The 19,200-nt window shown below is 38.7% G+C and overlaps 2 protein-coding genes across 6 annotated transcripts in view; both read right to left on the bottom strand.

Moving 5' to 3' along the window:
* The window catches only part of kdm4ab (lysine (K)-specific demethylase 4A, genome duplicate b), a 29,458-nt gene extending 23,724 nt beyond the window's left edge, over window positions 1-5,734 (bottom strand). For all 4 annotated transcript variants that reach the window (XM_041803103.1, XM_041803106.1, XM_041803107.1 and 1 more), the window contains exons 1-9: window positions 5,566-5,734; window positions 3,605-3,766; window positions 3,084-3,259; window positions 2,833-2,947; window positions 2,460-2,653; window positions 2,282-2,331; window positions 2,092-2,195; window positions 1,857-1,994; window positions 348-574 (exon numbers count right to left, since the gene is read on the bottom strand). In XM_041803103.1, the coding sequence (XP_041659037.1) occupies window positions 348-574; window positions 1,857-1,994; window positions 2,092-2,195; window positions 2,282-2,331; window positions 2,460-2,653; window positions 2,833-2,947; window positions 3,084-3,259; window positions 3,605-3,745 (1,145 nt within the window). In that variant the 5' untranslated portion in view covers window positions 3,746-3,766; window positions 5,566-5,734. The remainder of the gene's footprint in view (window positions 1-347; window positions 575-1,856; window positions 1,995-2,091; window positions 2,196-2,281; window positions 2,332-2,459; window positions 2,654-2,832; window positions 2,948-3,083; window positions 3,260-3,604; window positions 3,767-5,565) is intronic.
* Window positions 5,735-7,032: 1,298 nt separating this feature from the next.
* On the bottom strand, window positions 7,033-18,853 carry abhd8a (abhydrolase domain containing 8a). 2 transcript variants are annotated; one of them, XM_041802616.1, is made up of 5 exons: window positions 18,527-18,853; window positions 12,999-13,825; window positions 12,518-12,688; window positions 10,135-10,351; window positions 7,033-9,241 (listed from the first exon to the last, which is right to left on the bottom strand). In XM_041802616.1, exons 2-5 carry the CDS (start codon window positions 13,814-13,816, stop codon window positions 9,029-9,031), a joined length of 1,419 nt encoding a protein of 472 aa, XP_041658550.1. In that variant the 5' UTR covers window positions 13,817-13,825; window positions 18,527-18,853; the 3' UTR covers window positions 7,033-9,028. The 2 variants fall into 2 exon arrangements, with proteins under 2 accessions (XP_041658550.1, XP_041658551.1); XM_041802617.1 differs by lacking the exon at window positions 18,527-18,853 and adding an exon at window positions 13,923-14,026.
* Window positions 18,854-19,200: the final 347 nt, after the last annotated feature.

The following is a 19,200-nucleotide window of genomic DNA, read 5'->3' as shown; positions in this document are numbered from 1 at the left end:
TACAGTGGCAGTTTTATATCCAGAGTTGTATTCAAACATCACCTTTAAACAAACAAAATGAAAAGTGAAGAGCAGCCTGTTTGATTATGTTTTTAAAAATGTATGACGTTCCCTCAGCCCCGACATGTATCCGAAAAAACTAAAACTAACACTAAAACTAATAAAAACAAAACTGAAACAAAGCATTTTTGCTAAATTAAAACTAAACAAGCCAGCAGTAAAAGCTAATTAAAACTAAAGTGAAACTGAAAAAAGAAAGTGAAAACAAAATAAAATTGAAAAATATTGAAAAATCCAAAACTATTACAACCTTGATGTTAAACACCATTTCAAAAAAGAAGACCTACCTCTTCCTCTCTGTGTCCTCTCCACAGTTCTCCATTGAGGTGCTGTTACTATTGCTGATGAGGTCATTAAAGGACTCTCCCAGGAACTCTTTAGCCTCTGGGGTGGGGCGAGAGTGATCAATGGGGGTCACATCTCGCCCTGCCTGCCACTGTTCATAGCGATCCGGTTGATATTTCTTCACAAACACATCCATGGAGATCTTGACCATGTCTTTACGGCATGAACACTGGCAGGAAACAGAGGCACAGAAGATCACGATCTGAATCCTGACAAGAATGTGAAACACCTACACCTACAATATTGGGACATTGTGTAAAATGTAAAGGAAAACAAAATGTGAGGAATGGTAATACATGAATTTGAAAATAGCAATAAGGCAGCATATCAGTGATGAAACTGAGTACTTTCATTGCTTTTTAATGTAGCAATGAACTACGTTCACAGACAGTGTCTTCTAGAAGTGTTCCTGAGCTCAGTGAAGTCATTGTCCCCTACAATCAGAGATTTCTTCCGATACTCTGAATCCTTAAAGAAAATATGTACTGGAGACAATGAAATACCTGATTCTTTGGGATTGGTCATACAGGCTCAGCCTCACTGGTATGCCTATTTTTTACCCAATCATACTACGAACCTAAGATATTTTTTTCCTTTTGTATCAAGTAATACTATGCTAAACTCTAGCACTCTAGTATCCTTGCTGTCACTTTGCTGAGTCCATGTTTGATGTAATTTTGACATTTTTTGCAGTGAATCCCTTTTGAGGTGACTTTTCTCACTAAAATCTGTGAAGCCCTTAATGCTGTATGTCATTATGAACCATTTATATTGGTATTCCAATAAGAGCACTGTGCGGTATGCTGTTTGTATGTTTTTATATGTTGTGGTGACCTCGGTCATGTGATTGTGTCACATGAATCCTTTTTTTTGTACTTAAAAACGTGTTTTTTATCTGCTCATTATGCCCTGATGAAGTCTCTTTGGAGTCAAAACGCGTTGAGATCCCTGTTTAAATAAAGGATTTTTATTACAGCAGAGTGCCTTGGATTTTCAGTTCTGACTGCCATCTACACTATGGACTTTTATTCACAAGTTAAAAAGGCAAGTCATTGCTCCCCTTATTTGAAAACAATACTACTAACCTGTTGCTAGTTATCTTAGTAATCAGAGGATCCACCCAGTGTTTTCTTTTAGCATTTCACCATTTCTCTAGTCTTTTGATGCCATAGGCCTTATATATTTGTAATGTGTTGCTGGCTTGGTATAGAATTTAAGATGGACCTTTTCCCTAAAAAATGAAAAATAATATTCTCAAGTTTTTTGTGTTATTTTCAACTTAATAAAGGGTTTCAAGTTTTTAAAATCATCAAATTCCGTTTAACTGAAGCACACACAACATCCCCACCTTTTTCTGGAAATGGAGTTGTTTGTGTTACATTCTTACCAGCAAGTTAAAACCTCATCTTAATCAGGTTACATCTGGTTTTCTATGCTGCAGAGTTACTCACCAAAACTGCTTGCTTGCCATACTCAATCCATCTCTCTGTGGCAAAGTTGGTGGATTCTGCACAGTTAAAGCCGTGGTTGAAACCAGCATGATATGCATAGGGGAAGGTTATCATGAACTCACCGGCCTCCTGAGTAATCTTAATGAGAGTTAAAACAATGATTAGTAACTATAGTTTATGCATTTGGCTGAAGATACGTTTCTTTGTTTGAATGCAGATCAACAAAAACCTATACCTTATGGAAAGGAATGCTATACTTCTTCAGTATAGAGGGAGAGATGAGAGTCATCTTGTGCCTCAAGAAGGCCTCACAGTTTTGGGAACTGCCAGGAAAGAACCCTACAAGATAAGACAGATTTTATAGCTCATTGTATTTCACAGCCTTTTACCATTAACACTAACAGAAAAGTTTACAGGTGTCTCACCTTGAGCCAAACGTTCCAATCGTTTCCCATGCTCTGGGGGAACGCAGTACCTGCAGTTAAAAAAGGTGTTTTGAGCATTAATAAAAATATTATACTGTCTGTTGTCAGAATATTTACAACATGGAAAAAGTCATATTTTATAATCTGATTTTTTTTTAAGGAGGAACTGTATCTTAACCATGATTTGGGCTCTCCGAAGTGCAAGTAGTTGATACTGTAGAGGTCCATGTCTTCAGTGTGCCATGCGAAGGTGGTCTTCCACATTCCAAAATATAAGTAGGGTGTATTTACACCCTCAATAGTGATGCCACTTTCATGTTCAACAGTATCCAAAATGGTGTCCAGATGGCAAATGTTCCACTCTTTGACGTCCTGCAGGAAGAAGGTAGATAATGAATGAACAGATGAGACCTGAAGCTATTATATGCTCAAAAAAAATCAGTATCTGTAACAGCACCTGTGTCAGAATGGTAGATACAATTGCCGCATTTAGAGAACTTATCAGTAGTGAAGAACATTTACAACAGCAAGAACATTTAATGTCAACTCACAGGGTCATACAGGCTGCCGTTAACATCAGCTCCATATATGGGTGGATTAAATGTCACATTCTTCCAATACTTCCTTTCCAGCTCCTCAAAGTCATCATAATGTGGGCTACAGAACCTATTATGGACATTTCAAATAATTGATTACCACATAACTGAACAAAAAATAAAAAATTAAAGGTTAAAAACAGTTTGACAGAAATCCATTCCAGCTATAACAAAACAGAAAGTGAAAGAAAAATGACGCTTCTTACTTGTCACTGTTTGCAATCTTTCGGAACTCTCTGACGGTCATGGGCTTCCTTTGAATGTTGTATTGCTGAAAAAGTCCTGACTGGCCCGTCACCACCTGCTGAATGGGTGCAGGTATCACCAAATCATCTATATCATCGTAAGAACCTCGAGGCTTCCATTCCTTTGGTGGAACAATCTTTCAGAAAGAAAGTGGACAGTTAGTATGGCTATTCAAAATTCTGCCTATAAATTGAGATTCAGCAGCAAGGATGTTTTTGTTTTAGACAATGTAGACTGATCTACATTTAGACTGATGTAGACATGGTTGCAACATTTTAACAACACAACAACAAATGACCAGTTTAATCTTTAACCAAATAATAACAAATAAGGCCCAAAATGGCAAAGGCATCATATTTGTTATTGATCATTTTACAATTCTGTTTTTTTTGTTTTATCTAACATTTCATATTCTTTATTATTCTAATCAATATACTTTTAAAACAACAAAAAAGTGGATACATGCAGCTGATACACTTACCTTAGCAAGGCCTGCTTTATGAGCACCCTGGGACTCGATATATGCAATGTAGCGGGTGAAGTTCTTGAATTCCTCAGCAGTGGGATAAAAAGTCATGATCCCCTTGGAACCACTGTTTTGGGAACCTGCATCTGACGCCATCCCAAAACCCAATGGCAGCTCCTATATGTTAAGAAGGGACAAACAGTAAATTTATGAGGGAATGACAATTATATTTGGTAGGGATGTTGAGGTCTGACATTTAAATAAGAAAAGCCATAAGCAGATAGCACCCTCTGCTGGTTAAAAAGTGCTATTATACATAGATTTTGAAAAGATTAATTTAAACTGTCCTTTCTTAAAGGTTTATCTTGTATTGTAGAGTATCGTAACATCCCTACTATTTCAGTGTCATGTAGAAAAAAAAAATATATATATATTTTGCCCCCATAACCAATTAAAGACCAAATAACTTAATGAAATATTATTAGTTATTGTTGTTTTCCATTTTATGGACATTGTTTACGTTGTCGTCTAGGAAGATTTATTAAAGGAAATTGTCTTAAATGTACTACCACCTGAAATGATTATCAGCAACAACACAGACACACCTGAGCCAAGGCGAGTCAGCTCCAGGATCAGACAGCTAGTAGCTCAGTAGTGAACTGACCTCCTTGAATAATCAGTATCATAATTATATTTTACCGATAACTGAGAAAGTAAATTAATTCAACGGTTTGCTACTTTGGCTCCAGGTGTGTCTTCTCTTCTGATTTTGTTTTCATTCTCTACAATCTCACCCAATGTCCCATGTACAACACAATCTGACTGCATGATGTCACCAACCACCAGCCAATCAGCACTAAGGCCTGGGTGGCACTGACTCAGGAAGTGTACAGCATCTCTTCATATTTCCTGCTAATACTGTGTTGCTCTGTGCTGTTTCTAATCTTAGTCCTAGAACTAAATTGTTTATTTTCCTTAGTTTATTAACAAACAGTTTTACTTGTCACATTAAGCACATTTTGTTTGTAATAAATGCATATTGATTCCATATAGTGATTGTGTACTACTAATATTCCGTATCGGTACTGGCACTGAAGAAACACTATCGGTCAATCCTTGGTATATAATGATGATTAAGAATAGTGCAAAAGCGTGACGCTATGCGGCTAAACGCTCTTATATGTCCCTACTGTATGTCTGGGTTTTGTGTACGTTTCCTCGTTATGGCGGGGATAACGAGTCTGGGACGGGGCGGGGTAAACGCTAAAACCGCATCTGATTGGTTAAGCCCGCGTCTCTTTAAGCGTCTCTTTAATTCGGTCCCTGTGAGGAGGCTCAGCTAGCCAACATTAGCTCATTCGCTAACTTGCTGTAGGAGCATGGGCGATTCCATATACGGAACAAGCGTTAGCATAGCATAGCAAATGCTAGCCGATAGCTTCGATATCAAGACTGGATATAAAGTCCTATTTAGTTCTTATCATGGCCATGACAGTGCATACTGAATTATTTTTTAGATAGTGAATCTGTAATCTTGTTTTCGTAGATACGAAAGCGGAAAGTTGTTACTTACAGACAGTCCGTTATTCGTGTTAGCACTAACCCAGGATACGTGTATTTCCTGGATAGCATAAATTATCACACCTGCGTTACAACGTAGTAAAGTCATTCGTTATGTGTGCCGCTGGCAGATGTTGAAAGTTCACATTTTAATTTTCTTGAAAGATTTGATGAGTTATACATCAAGCATTTATTCTATTCACATAGAGTTTATCAAAAACTGTTTAAATAAGTTAAGCAGCCTGCACAAGCAATAACAGTGTCTTCCACTATGCCTATGAACCTATTCCAGGAAATACACGCCACCCGACGCCTAGCCTGTACCAGAAGCTAGTTTAGCAACCAGATTAGCATTGTGAGTTAAGAAGCTAACATTGTGGGACGGACCTGGGTCGACTGAACGTGCGAGTACTTACCTCCTGCTCTCAGTTGATTCAGACGCTGTTTCTTTGAGTTGTTTGTACTTATCTTCCACTAAAAAGGCAGCTGTGAGCAGAAAAGAAAGAAGACAGCTTGCTAACTAAGCCCCTGTGAGTAGTTCACCATCCTCCATTACCAGGTCTACGCACGCACACGCACCTCGGATTTTGTTTACCACAACACGCATGGGACACGCTCAGCCAATCAGAGGGCGGCTCTGACGGCGCGTCATGATGGATGAAAACATGAGTTCATATGCCGCAATCTTTTTCACCGTATGGTTTTATTTTTTGATTATTAAACAGTTCATACTTGTTCACCAACAAAGTAATACAACTGTCGGATTATGCATTGGGCCTGTTTACATGGCAAATGCAATCCCCCCTTCACAACAGTTCTGTTTTCTGTCAATGAAATTTATTTCTTCTAACCTGTATTTTAACTAATAAGTATATCATTTTCATTTTATCTATACAGGCATAATTCAGTTAATCTATAAACATGCGTACTAAATTGATTCCTGCATGTTTTCAATTATAACTAAATGTAAAATACTTTTATGTTATGCTATATTTGAACATATGAATGAAAATTTAATTTAATTATACTGCATAGGTTCCTTCACCATGGCTTTAAAAGTCCAGTAAATCACCATACAATTTAGAGATTAAATTTTTAGGGATATCTGATATTTACAAATTCATTTTAGCTGATTCTGATATTAATACTGCTATGCAAATGTAGTGTAGACCTAAAACTTCAGTCCTTAAAACACACAATTTATAATTTGAGGATGAACAAATTAGCAAAATTCAGTCCTGAAAGCACACCTTAAGTGGAAGGAATGATGATGCATAGAGAAAAAGACTTAGCTGACATGGGTCTGCTGTTCATACAGCCATAATTGACAGCTTGTTTAGGCAGATTTTCATATTATATAGTTTATATTATCACTTGTAAATATTGGCAGAAATGTTCATATCCGATACAATAATTCTCTTTTCAAGCCAATATAAGCTGATACTGATATCATCATACCAGTATTATCGTGCATCTCTTGAAATTTTGACATTGATCTATTAATCTAAAGCTAAATGAACTAGATAAAATATCCTAGATTGTCAAGGCTAAATTAAAAATAATCCTCATGGCACAAAAATTGCAATGCTGATTATGTAGACGGCAGAGTATAGGAAATTAAATTGAAGCTTATGAAAATTATTGGGAGGTATATGGTTGGACTAATCATGCTATATCCTTCAGAGAGCATATTATGTTACTATCACTGGGTTAAACAATCTCATCTACCTCCTGTCTCTCAAGAAATGCCAGCAATTCCTGTGCATAAATTGCAATAGTAAATCTGATCATAAAAAGAATATCATTGTAACCATGATACATTTCCTGCTTTATATGATAATGCTGAAAATGAACAAACAAGCAAAATCATATGTAGTCTGTGAACATAGTTTTATTTCATGCCAGGAAAAGGCACGTTCATACACTGAATCCACCAGTTTCCATAGGCTATATATTATATGCATCTACATTCAGGCAGTGCATATATTATGATTCCCTTGAATAAATGCAACAATAACATTAACACATTTTGTTAACCACAAAAAGATATAGCACATATGAGCACTGACAGTTTGTATATGCACAATTTTAGCATAAGAAGAAGTACATGTGCACCCTGTAGTCCATACAGTATAACTGACACTAAAGGAGAAACACAGTACATTGCATCAGCAGCACTCGGTTTTGGAAAGTCCATAGAGAATATATCATGTTTTCTGAGTTGTAAGCTTAATTCCACTCTATTCCTCTCTTTTTTGTTTCAATTGCATAAGACCAGTCATGTTGCATCCGCATTCTGTCAAAATGCATATACATAACAGACCAGCATGTTAGGTACAATTGTCCCTTTTTTGTAGGGGACTTCCTGCTTTGGCTGACTCAGATTTATTTTAGTCTCATCAGCCCACCATCTTCTGCTCATGACAGGATAAACTATCCAGCCTACATAAACTGTGCTTTTCCTCGCACCTTACTGTCCCATTATGAGACAAAGCAGCACCCATGAATGAATGTCGTTCACTGAGCACAAAGTGTGGCTCATTCTTTCTGTCTGACACTGTGAGATAAATAGGTTACACTGGAATGTAGTAGGGGAACATACACTCCTTATTTATCAGCGTATGGAAACAGCAGCTTAAAGTAGTCCATGTAACCACATTTTTCATGGCAGTTGCTGTTATTTTAGAATAAAGGCAAAATAATCCATAAATAGTGAAAGGAACACTGATTAGAGAGGAGGTCACTGGGATTTTCAAATATGAGAATATATTGCAACTGTCTAATGAAACCCTTTTCATGTTCTGTTATCATGCAGGGAATCAGTACCTTATATCCTTAGGATATTATTAAAGAAATGGCTAGAAGAAAAGAGGAAAACCTTCTGGTCTATGTGTTTGTTTACATCTGTTTTTGTAACCAGTTCAAATAAATGATTCATTAAGGGTTACTTAATTGTCATGCAACTATGAAATGATGGATTGGTTATATTGTGCTTAACATAGACAGATGAAGCTTTCTTTACTAGAATTTAATATTAGGATTCATTATATTGAAAATAAATGTCTGTTTCTTGGAAAAAAATAAACCAATCTTTTAACAGTAGCTGTGATTGTGAGTCATGTCTTAAGTAGTGTTTGCAGTGGTGGTTGGTGGCTGGATTGCAGGTGATGAGTGTATTTTGGTAATGACACTTCTGCCATAATTTAATCTAAATATTAAGTATTCATTATATTTTGCATGTACATTGTTATAAATAAGATGTCTCTAAACCATTCCCCACAACTATCCAGCCACTTTCTCATGAAAATCTGTTACATTTCAATAAAAGCTGTCCCCAACCATCAGATCAGTAATCCATCAGTTCAGTGCATATTATTATTTTACCAGTTTCTCATAAAGCAGATGTAAGACCATTTTGTAAAGGTTGAACAGAAGCTCTGTACTACTTTACATAATATTTAGGATAAAGGTGAGACAATTCAGACACCATCTCATGGATTTAAGCATTTTGCGTCTTGCGTTTCTCAGTTCTTCACCAGAAGAAAACATTTCACAATTCACAAATGGACACAGTCCTCTACATCCCCAGATGTTGTGTTGTTTTTCATACATGAAGAGATGGAGCACAGACTGGTATCAAAAGCGCAGCAAAAACCGACTTTACATTTGCATCCAATCGTCTCATCTTTAAGTCCGTTCCGTCGTCCTCCCATGGGCACCATGCCTAAGTCCCACTTTATCTTTGAGCACCAGTGGCCGTGCACATCCTGAAGATGTGGCCCTGTTTGTAACAGCTCTCAGCCTGCGAGTAGCTTCAAGAACACATGCCAAAAAAGGCTTTCTGCTGGGTTCTGTGATATAACTAGACTCTTTTTTTGGTTATTTGTCCAGAGCCTTATTGATTTTCAGTGTGTGGAGAGTGTCATTGATGCAAACAGTCTTCTCGGTGTCCAACTTGTGGTTGTCTTTTTTGGACATATCAGGCTCCCATAGAAAGAATTCATGGAGGAGGGTATTGACTGTTTCAGGACACTCCATCATGACCATGTGACTTCCCTCCTCGATGACTTTTAGGAATGCAAACAGGAGGATCTATAAAGAGACAATGATGCAGAATATTAGGACAAAATAAATTAAGAGCCATCTAATAAATCTGAAAATTAAACATCAACTGATATCTATAGGAAAGATGTGATTTTGTAAACAAGAAAGACTATTGCTCACTTTATTTAAAACCTTTCATTTTGAACAGGCATTTTGTAAAGTCAAATGAAAAGAGGTAGGATACTCTACTTTTAAACAGGAGATCAACAAGCTTTACAAATTTTAGACCATTGTCCTTATTTTCAAAATTTCCTTGAGCGATTAAAAAATTTCAATAAGGTTTTTACTAAAAATAAATGTTAAGAGAGAGTCAGTCTGGATTTCCTTCAAATACGTGTATGGCTTTACAATCATGAAAAACTGAAGAATTACTTCTGCTATAGAAAACAACTAACATATTTATATTGGGGCATTTTTTACTCAAGAACATTTCAGTTTGTAATGTTTGTAGATAATACCTTTTCTGGGGGTCTAACTGCAGCATTCTTTACAGAACAATTTAAATCGCTATATAAAAATATGCCGTTTTAAGGAATGTGTAGTGAAAGAATTACTATACTAAATGAAATTAGCAGCTAATGTTTAAATAAAGGGGCACTGTAGTCAAAGACTCTTTTTTATTTATTTTTTCCTTTAATGTAACTAAAAATCGGTCATTTGACACACCAACTATTTCTATTTTTCTCCTGTTTATTAAATAAGGCGGTGGCAAAATAAAAACTTTTCTTCTCAGTTCTCCCGCCCGGATATGGAATGTGCGAAAATTAAGAATAGTTTTTCTTTATTTTAATGGAAAACTTTGAACATGGCCATGAAATAAATAGAATAAAATGAAAAAAAAAATTCATCAGCTTGTATTAAGTTTTTCAGAGTTATCTTACCTCTGCCATACGCTGGTCCTCATCCATGGGAACAAACTTGTCACACATGCCGTGAATCAGTAGGATGGGAGCAGTAAGCTCAGCATGATAGACCTCGTCCCCCTCAGGCCAGTACTGTCCACTCATCATGGCTCGTAGGACAAATGGAGACACATTAAAGGCATTGCCCTGCTTCAGCAGCTGCTTCTCTTTGGTACCCTGACGGGCGAATCCAGCTCTAAAATTTATGAAAAGACAGAAGGCATTACATCTAGGCTTTGCTATAACATTGTCTGCACTATAATTTAATCTCTTCTTACAACTAGAAGCTGTCCTTAAGTATAGTTAGAAAAACTATGATGAACCATCCTCATTGGTGTAAATTTTTGCACTAAATTACAGTTGTCTTATACCTGTACTGATGCAGATACCAATGTTGACAACTTTCCCAGTATTAATACAGATACCAATACACAAATATCAATACTACTAATACCAGTATAAAGATGAAGATAAAGATACTAATACTGATACCAGTTTTAACACAGAAACTGTTACTGAAACCAATATTGGTATCAATACTGATACTGACAGCATCAACAGTATTGGTGCAGATATAGATACTGATACCAATATCAGCATTGATGCAGGCTCAGATAAAGGTACCAATACCAGTATCAATACAGACACCGATAAGGTTACAAACTCCTGGTACTGATACGGAAAGTGATACTAATACCAATATCAGTATCAATACAGATGTAAATACTGATAAAAATATCAGCATTAATAATCATAATATCAAATGTTGATTTCAGTACCACCATAAATACAGATATAACACTGATACCAGCTTTCAGTATCGTTACAGCTAGTGAAAATGATGTCAATACTAGTATTGATACAGATAGTGATACTGATACCTACTGTATATCTGTAACAGTACAGATATAGGTAGTGAAACCAACACTAGAATCAGTACAGATAACACTAGTGTTTACCCAGAACAGTATAGATATGGTTAGTCATACCATTACCAGTATCAATATGAACTTAGCACAGAAAGTAAGGAAATTTATGTTTGGCAGATTATTTCTTTGTTGTAGCAATGCCTTTTGACAACAAATCTTGTGCCATTGTAAAACTGGTTTATTTCCCTTTTAAATGGAGCAACATTTGTAAGGAACATGCATTTGTGGGATGAGCAGCAGAGCTGAGTATGTGGGTTACACCCATGAAAAATTTGCCAAATCTTCTCTGCCAATGCAGAACAGTTTATTCTGCCATTGACTCTTGTTTGGTGGTCTGGATGATTGAAGTCTGAAGAAACAAGAATTATTGGCAATTTAACAATTTATTCATTTAACAAACAGGAGCCTCAGTAGCATGTGGGAGAACAACCAAACAGCCTGGCACCTCCTCCTCATGCTGGTCACCAGCCTGGTCACAAACTGCTGTGGGATGGCATCCCATTCTTCAACCAGCATTTGTTGCAAGTCAGCCAATGTGGTTGTGTTTGACACTCTGGAACCAACAGTACGCCCAAGCTGATCCCACAAGTGTTCAATGGGGTTGATGTCAGGACTGCTGGCAGGACATGCCATCCTCTCCACTCCCAAATTTTGGAGGTAGTCTCTGATAAACCCCCGCTCTGTGGGGGCGAGCATTGTCATCTTGGAGGATAGAGTTGGGTGCCAGACTGTGGAGATATGGGATTGCCATTGGTTGCAGAATCTTATCTCGATATCTCTCTGCATTGAGATTGCCTCCAATGATGACAAGCCTTGTTTTTCCAGTGAGGGAGATGCCGCCCCACTGCATCACATTGCCTCCACCAAAAGATGTTGATGGCATCAATCGGCCTAATGTTCTCTGCGTCTTCTCCACACTTTTATCCTATGATCCCACTGCCGTAGGAAGAATCTTGACTCATTGCTGAACATAACAGGTGCCAATCATGCACCTGGTTGGCAGCACCTGGGGGTACCAGAAGCTCAAAACATGAGTCAGTAGCAACAGCAAAATAAACTGTCTGGCATTGGCAGAGAAGATTTGGCAAACATTTCTTGGGTGAAACCTACACTCAGCTCTGCTGCTCATCCAACAAATGCATGTTCCTTACAAATGTTGCACCATTTAAAAGGGACATAAAACAGTCTTTCCAACAGTATAAGATTTATTGTCAAGATTCGTTGTTGCAGAAAAGAAATAATCTACTGAACACATATTTTCTTACTTTTAGTGCTAAGTTTAGATACAGGCTATGTTACCAGTGACAGTAATGATACTGATACCATCAGAGGGTAATCATGTCATCTGCCTTTAATTAGCCACAGGTGCTGGAATAGTCATCAGTGAGGTAAAAGTGATATCTGAACATCACTAATACAAATGCATATTTTACTTGAGGAAGCTCCAGGCCAGACAGGGTGAAAGACAGTGCAGGACACATGATGGTAGCTGGAAAATTGAACACAGACTGGGCTCCAGAGCTGTAGGACCCCCTCCATTTATCATCACCACCTTATGGACAAGATCAGGATATTCATGGGCCAGGAAAGTGCAGAATGACACTCTGGAAGAGATATAATGAGACGGGTTGTCACAAGCTCAGATTTTAGTAAACATCTAACAATATTGTTACCTGTTATAGTAAGAATGTGCAATTTCTTGATATTATTGACAAAAATCTGTTTTGGGGCAGACATTTTGCCAACCTGTTTTTGATCTCTTTGCCTTGCAACAGATATGGGGTTAAATTTGACTATAAAACTGAAGTTCTCTTAAAGCATGGGTGCTTTTCCATACTACTGTATAATTTTTAAACTTGAACGTGAAAGTACTGTACTTTTTAGTGTTGAGTGACTGAAACCAAATCATCTTACCCATATGAATGGCCAATGAGGATGTTGCGTTTACGAGCATATCTCTTAAAGATGGCACGAAGGTCTTCTGCAAGGGCATAGAAAGTGTAAGCTGCTGCTATCTGTGGGGCGGTACTGGCTCCATGCCCTGCCAGGTCAGGCGCGATGACTTCATAGCCCAGCCGAGAGAAGAAGTCCAGCTGGCTGCTCCAAATGTCCAAAGATCCTCCTACACCGTGCACGAAGAACAGCGCTACATCTGAGTGTGTCCCTTTGCAGCTTGAGATCACCCTCTTTGAGTCAATAAGCACTGTGCGTTTGGGCTTGCGACGGCGGCGGCGAGGAGGGGGAGCAGGCTTCTGTTCTCCGTGGGATGGGGGAACTGGAGGAGGATTTGGGTCTGGAGAGGAGGGCATTTCTTTATAGTCAGCCAGCTCCACCTCGACAGTGCTGCAAGGCTCTAGATCCCCGTCCTGACACTGCAGGATCTCAGAATGCAAAACATCACCCAGGTTCTCAATCACCAGCTGGCCATTACGGTAGACGGTGATTTTCCTCTTGCAGTGGACACTGCTGCCGGAATCACTCTCATTATAAAAATCCTCAGGAAAGTCGCCATAACCACAGTCGCCATCTGTCTTCTCCTTGCCTGTGATTTTCTCTTCCGTTACTACTGGCTGCCGTTCAGGGACGATGTGTCGCACTCGTAGGACTCTCCCAGGTTTCACCTCCACAAACTCAAAACCATCAGAAGGTTGGGATGACTCCAGGGGCAAGACCAGACTGGCAGCCTTCCCAGTCAGGCAGCACAGTATCCCTTCAGTGATACTAGTCAACATAGTGCCTCCCTGTAAACACAGCATCAAACAGATAAAGCAAATAATTAGTAGAATTCATTACCTGACGTGTAAACAGCTTCAAACATTACCAGCAAAATGGCTCCACCTTAATTTCCTCTCTCAGTATTAGAAAATGTCAACAGCTCAGCAGGAAGAAATCAGTTCCTAGCATGATTCCTATTAATGCTGGACTCAAGCTGTTTCCTAGCAACGCAGTCACAAAGAAAACGTTGTCTTTATCCTTTCATCAGAGCACAGCCAGCACAGAGTGAAATGAAAAAAACAGACAGCAGGGATGCTTTCAGCTGAACATACTCCAGATCTGCACTGCAATATCCAAACACAGAATCCAGTTAGAAGCTCTGTGGGACCACTCACCTGAGAGACACAGTAACTAAACATCAGAAGACTCCAAGTTCATGAGAGCACAGATGCATGAATACAATACTTGTGCCCTGTCGCCCTGAGGTTTCAATGTCAGAGAAGACTAAGCACTCACATGCAGACAACTGCTATTAATAACCTCTCCTTTTCACATGGTCAGAAGAACCAGATATATAAATAGAAAACGACACTCATAAGGCATGACTGTGTACATGCCTGCAAACTGTGTCTCATAATAGTGTGATTACAGTTTCCCAAGCTACTCTAGTTAAAGATGAACTGAAACTAAAATAACCTTTGCCCTCCTCCCCTCCTTTGGTCGTGTAACTGCTAAAATTCATTAATAAGGCATCACTCATTCTCATGCTCTGCTTATCTTCAGGAAACAGTGTGAAGGGTCACGTCTACATGAAGGAGCTTTACAGCTTCCTTGTTCAATTGAATTTGAAGCAGAGTTGATAGATCTGTCCTTGAGGTAAATTTTACATTTCTGCTCATTGCGTATTATGTAACAGTTTTTCAGGCCATTGTTGTTGCTACAGAAATGTATTGATAACATGTCTACTCTGAATAAGGGTTGTCAGCATTAATGCATCAATCCTTATGCCATTAAAGGGATATTTCAGAACTTTTAAAGCTGGGTTGTATAAGGTACTTGACCAGAGTAGAGGCACAAGCCTCCAGTGATTTCAGTGAGCATCTCCCTTCAAACAGAATACACTTGTGAATCAAGGCTGTACACTGTAGCAAATAGGTATAGTTTTAACATGTAATTTAGCAAGATTAAGGAAAAAATGGGCCAAATGACAATGCTGGATACATTTTACAGTAAATTGCAAATATTTGAGGCAATTTAACTTGGGATGTACCATTTTTTCTTTCCCAATACGATTCTGATACCAAGGTGTTGGGTATTGGCCAATACCGAGCACTGATCTGATACTGATGAACTTTCTGGACTGACTGTGCAGACTAGCAAATTATTTTAGACCTATATTTGACTCAGAACATGGCTCAACAAATAGAAATGTAAATTTACAGCATCTCTGTGACCCTAACGTTGTTTTTCTGCTGATTATTTTAGTTTTACTGGTAAATATTAAAATAACAATAACACAGGGGGCTTTGGAATTTTGCAGATTATCAATATCTGTGCTTAGGTGTGCTTCTTTGGCTTTACTGCAAGGTGTGTCCTTCCCTCTGGTTTTGTTTTCACTCTCACCAATCTCACCTGATGTCCTGCCCACAACACAACCTGACTGGCTTAATGTTACACAACTACCAGCCAATCATCACTAAGGTCTGAGTGGCACTGGCACAGGGAGGGTATGGCATCTCTTCCTGTTTCCTGCTGCTATAGTGTTACACTGTGCTGTTTTTCATATTGACAGAGATAGATCTAAATTGTTTATTTTCTTCAAATTTTTCACATGCATTTATACTTTTTTCACATTAAGTACATTTTTGTCATAACAAATGCATATCAGTTCCAAATACCGGTTATTGGTCACATACATTACTAATAATGGGTGTCAAATATTGGCCTCAATAATTGGCCAGGTCCATAATCAGTTGATCCCTACTTAAAGCTCCTGTAAAGAACTTTCAGTTTGTGTAGTTTTTGATGGCCCCTGTAGACAAAAAGGCAAATCTTATCTGTATACTTATACTTTCCTGCTCACGTGTTAGTAGCTTTATTAACAGAACATCATTCTCCACTGATAAATATGTCAGTTGGATTTAATTTTTTGCTATGAAATACAACAAAAAAGGCAGTTTTGGCAGGTTACTGTTCTTCACATTGTCCAACAGCTACTCTACAGTGGCAATTTCAGGCAATAATAAAACAAGATATAAATAATCATCAATTTACTGATGGTCTTGATGGTCACATTTTGAATTGGCACTGCAATGGATTCATGTTTGTTTCACAACCTGTGAAAAACTGACCTCTTTGATACACAGTCATGTCTGAAGATTTAGGTATACAACACTAAGGATTCATCACAGGACCTAATGTGCCACAACCTGGGGCTGGAGATGGCAGCCAGAGTCAAGCCAGACACATGTCAGCAAACATGTGTGTCGCTTGACAGCAAAGGTCAAGCCTGACAGCAAATCTTTTGTCCAGACCTTTTCTCCACCAGTGGTTTTCGGGCCCTTGAGACACCCACAGCATCACCAGGGGTTCATGGCATACCACCTGCTTGCACAGTGTCGTAGACTGTGCTCACTCACCGCATCAACCCTAAAGGTGTGGAATTTGTTGTTTTTCAACAGATTATATTTCCATGCTCTTGATAATATGCAAGGATATCCAGAGCTGAGATCTGGGTTGTGTCAATCCTCCTCCACTGATGGTGCCCTCAGGCTGCTTATTTACCAGATCTACACCTACGTCAGCCTCAATTTTTGGCCCAAACATGCCTAAAAGTTCTGTGCAGTAGTGTACTTGAAAAATATTTATTTATCAGCATTTTGAGGTGTCACAAAGATGCAGCAATTTTTTAACTACAAAATTAATTTCCTTTACTATAAAAATAATCATAAACGTAACCCTTAAGGAATATTTTCATATCAGGGTTCCCGGAACTGAATATTTCTCTTATTAAAGCACCTATGAGGAATCCTTGATCGGTTATCAAACAGGCTGACATTATTTGACTGCCACTTTCTTAGATACATAAGAAAGCAAGATCTACAGCAACATTTCTAAGTTACTTTTTTATTTCTTTATCTATTTTGTTGCTGTCAGAGGGTGGGTGTAGAGGATTTTGCACTGCAGAAGCAGCCTTTGTTTGCATTTTCCAGAGCAAATATCCACTGAGTGAATCATTTGACCTATGAAAGAAAATAAGATGAGATTTTTTGTAGAGCATCCTACCTACACATATACCAGCCAAGATCATCAAAGAAATAAGAGGCAATGCTAACTTTCATAGCCTCTAGTTCTATGGGTATTCATAATTCAAACACCATAGGTCTAATTTATTCATGAACCACACTACATTAGGCATACTTGTTTTGTGTTTCACTTGTTTATGATATTAAAACTAGGTCAACAAAAATAAGGTTTTTGTAACACTCCCATGAATGTAAATGAATGACTCAGACTTTGAAACACATCGTGCCTCTGAGGTCCAGCACTCTGAGGGATAAATGGAGCTTCTTGTTTATCTGAGGTCTGCTGCTGCACAGGACGGTTCATGTGTGCGTGCATGTGGGCTCACGCACGTGTGATGGTGTTGTTGTTGGTTGTGTCAGGATGGTCTGAAGGTCAGGGCATCATGTGCTATCGAGTTACAATGAGGAGGCCAGTCAGTGTTGAAAGAGAGGCCTGTTTTTGTGGAAATGGCAAAATGGAGCGTGTCGAAGCTGACATAGGAAGTGCAATGGCATTCAGTTTGTAAAGTGTGCTACCTATCGATCGTCTATCAATCTGAATGTGATTGTTCTTAGATTTTTAAGTCATTTTGTCATCATATTGTAAAACAAACTGCCAGATCAGCTACAAGTGTTACATGATGATGTGAAGTGGTGGTGACCGTCAAGCATATGCCACTTTACCTCATTAACACACCACAACACAGCACTGCATCAGCACCCTGTCATTTCAGGGATTCTCCTCCTGACCTATAATCCATCACTACGGTCAACCAGCCTTTGAACATGGCTGAGGGCACAAGAGAAACCCACAAAGCCTCCATTCAAACAGTCAGAGGTTTACTCAGCCATGTTTTTTTTTTGTCTGCATTGCAGAAAATGTAGGTTGATGTGTCTGCACAGTCTTACAGTAACATAGATTTAGTACACTGTGTGCTACACTAGTTTCAAGCAAGATACAGTATGGCTCAGTCTGGAATTAGATTTGCACATTTCATTCGCATATGCAAAAATCAGTCTAATAGCCTTCTTTTGGTAATAAAATGCAATTTTCTTCAATTATCCTACAGCTTATATGCGATTTGTCGTCATGACAACAAATTATTAAGAGATCATTTGCAGTAGTAGGGAGCATCTTGACGTAAATAATTAATTACCATCACATACCAAGTCCGAATGGGGAAAAATATATAGGAAATAACACATTTGCTCGCATAATAAACGACGAAATGAGTCGTAGCAGTCAAAAATTCAACAAAAATCTATTCATGCAGTCAAGGCCATAATTGCTACGCTTGTTTTATTGATTGATCGATCTATGATTTTCTGCGTTGTCACACGACAAATGCATGCAGTCACTATGCTGTTGTTTACAATGCAGATGACAAGATGTGTCGTCAATAAACATATAAATGCACAATGCAATAAAAGTCGATTTCTTACCTGCAATTTTTAAAGATGATTGGAAAGATGAAAAAATCGGCGGCAAAAGCTGACGGTCAAGGGCCGAGGAAAGCGAAAAGATGAAAATGTTGCATTTGGTGCAACAATTTGTCTACGCTAGAGCTGCAGCAGAACAGTCCAGGCTTCTTATTAGCCTCATTAGATTGCTGTCACACAACACGGGTGGGCTCGGGTTAATGGCAACGCGTGCATCCATAAAAGTGTGCCAATTGTATTTCAATAAGACACCCATTACGACTCAAGAAGGCAGTGTTTCTTTTTCTCCTCCCTCAGCATCCACTGCGCACTTAGGCCGGACCCTGCCCAGCCCTGCTGCCCCTGCATCCGCAGCAGACACCGCGAGCTTCGGGCATTTTCGCTCCTGAGTGGCAGTGGGGAGGGCGAATCGAAGACAGCAGAACACCGCGAGGGGCCAATGGGAGACGTGTATTTCCTTGTTGCCAGGGCTGAGGGAAAGCAAAACGCTGACGTGCCCTGTCTTTGCGTGTGCGCGCGCGTGCGTTTGAAGGGAGAGTGACAGAAATGATAAATACAATAGTCCAAGCTAATAAGAGCGATGAATCATTGTCCTGCTCAGGCCTGCATGTGTGATCCCAGTGTCGATTTCTCATGTGAGTAAACAGTCAGTTTGCATTGTAATACTATAACACCTG

Source organism: Cheilinus undulatus, linkage group 13 (assembly GCF_018320785.1).
Source record: "Cheilinus undulatus linkage group 13, ASM1832078v1, whole genome shotgun sequence".
In the NCBI taxonomy this organism is placed as follows: domain Eukaryota; kingdom Metazoa; phylum Chordata; class Actinopteri; order Labriformes; family Labridae; genus Cheilinus; species Cheilinus undulatus.
Note: the sequence above shows the minus strand (reverse complement) of the source record. Positions and strands in the feature narration are given on the sequence as shown.

Bases quoted from the DNA above. Each gene is read 5' to 3' on its own strand.
- abhd8a (XM_041802616.1), bottom strand. From the start codon at position 13,816: ATGTTGACTAGTATCACTGAAGGGATACTGTGCTGCCTGACTGGGAAG. The intron at 12,689-12,998 runs GTAAGATGATTT...TATCTCTTCCAG, and splicing joins CTCATTGGCCATTCATATGG to AGTGTCATTCTGCACTTTCC. The intron at 9,242-10,134 runs GTAAGATAACTC...GTCTCTTTATAG, and splicing joins AGGACCAGCGTATGGCAGAG to ATCCTCCTGTTTGCATTCCT.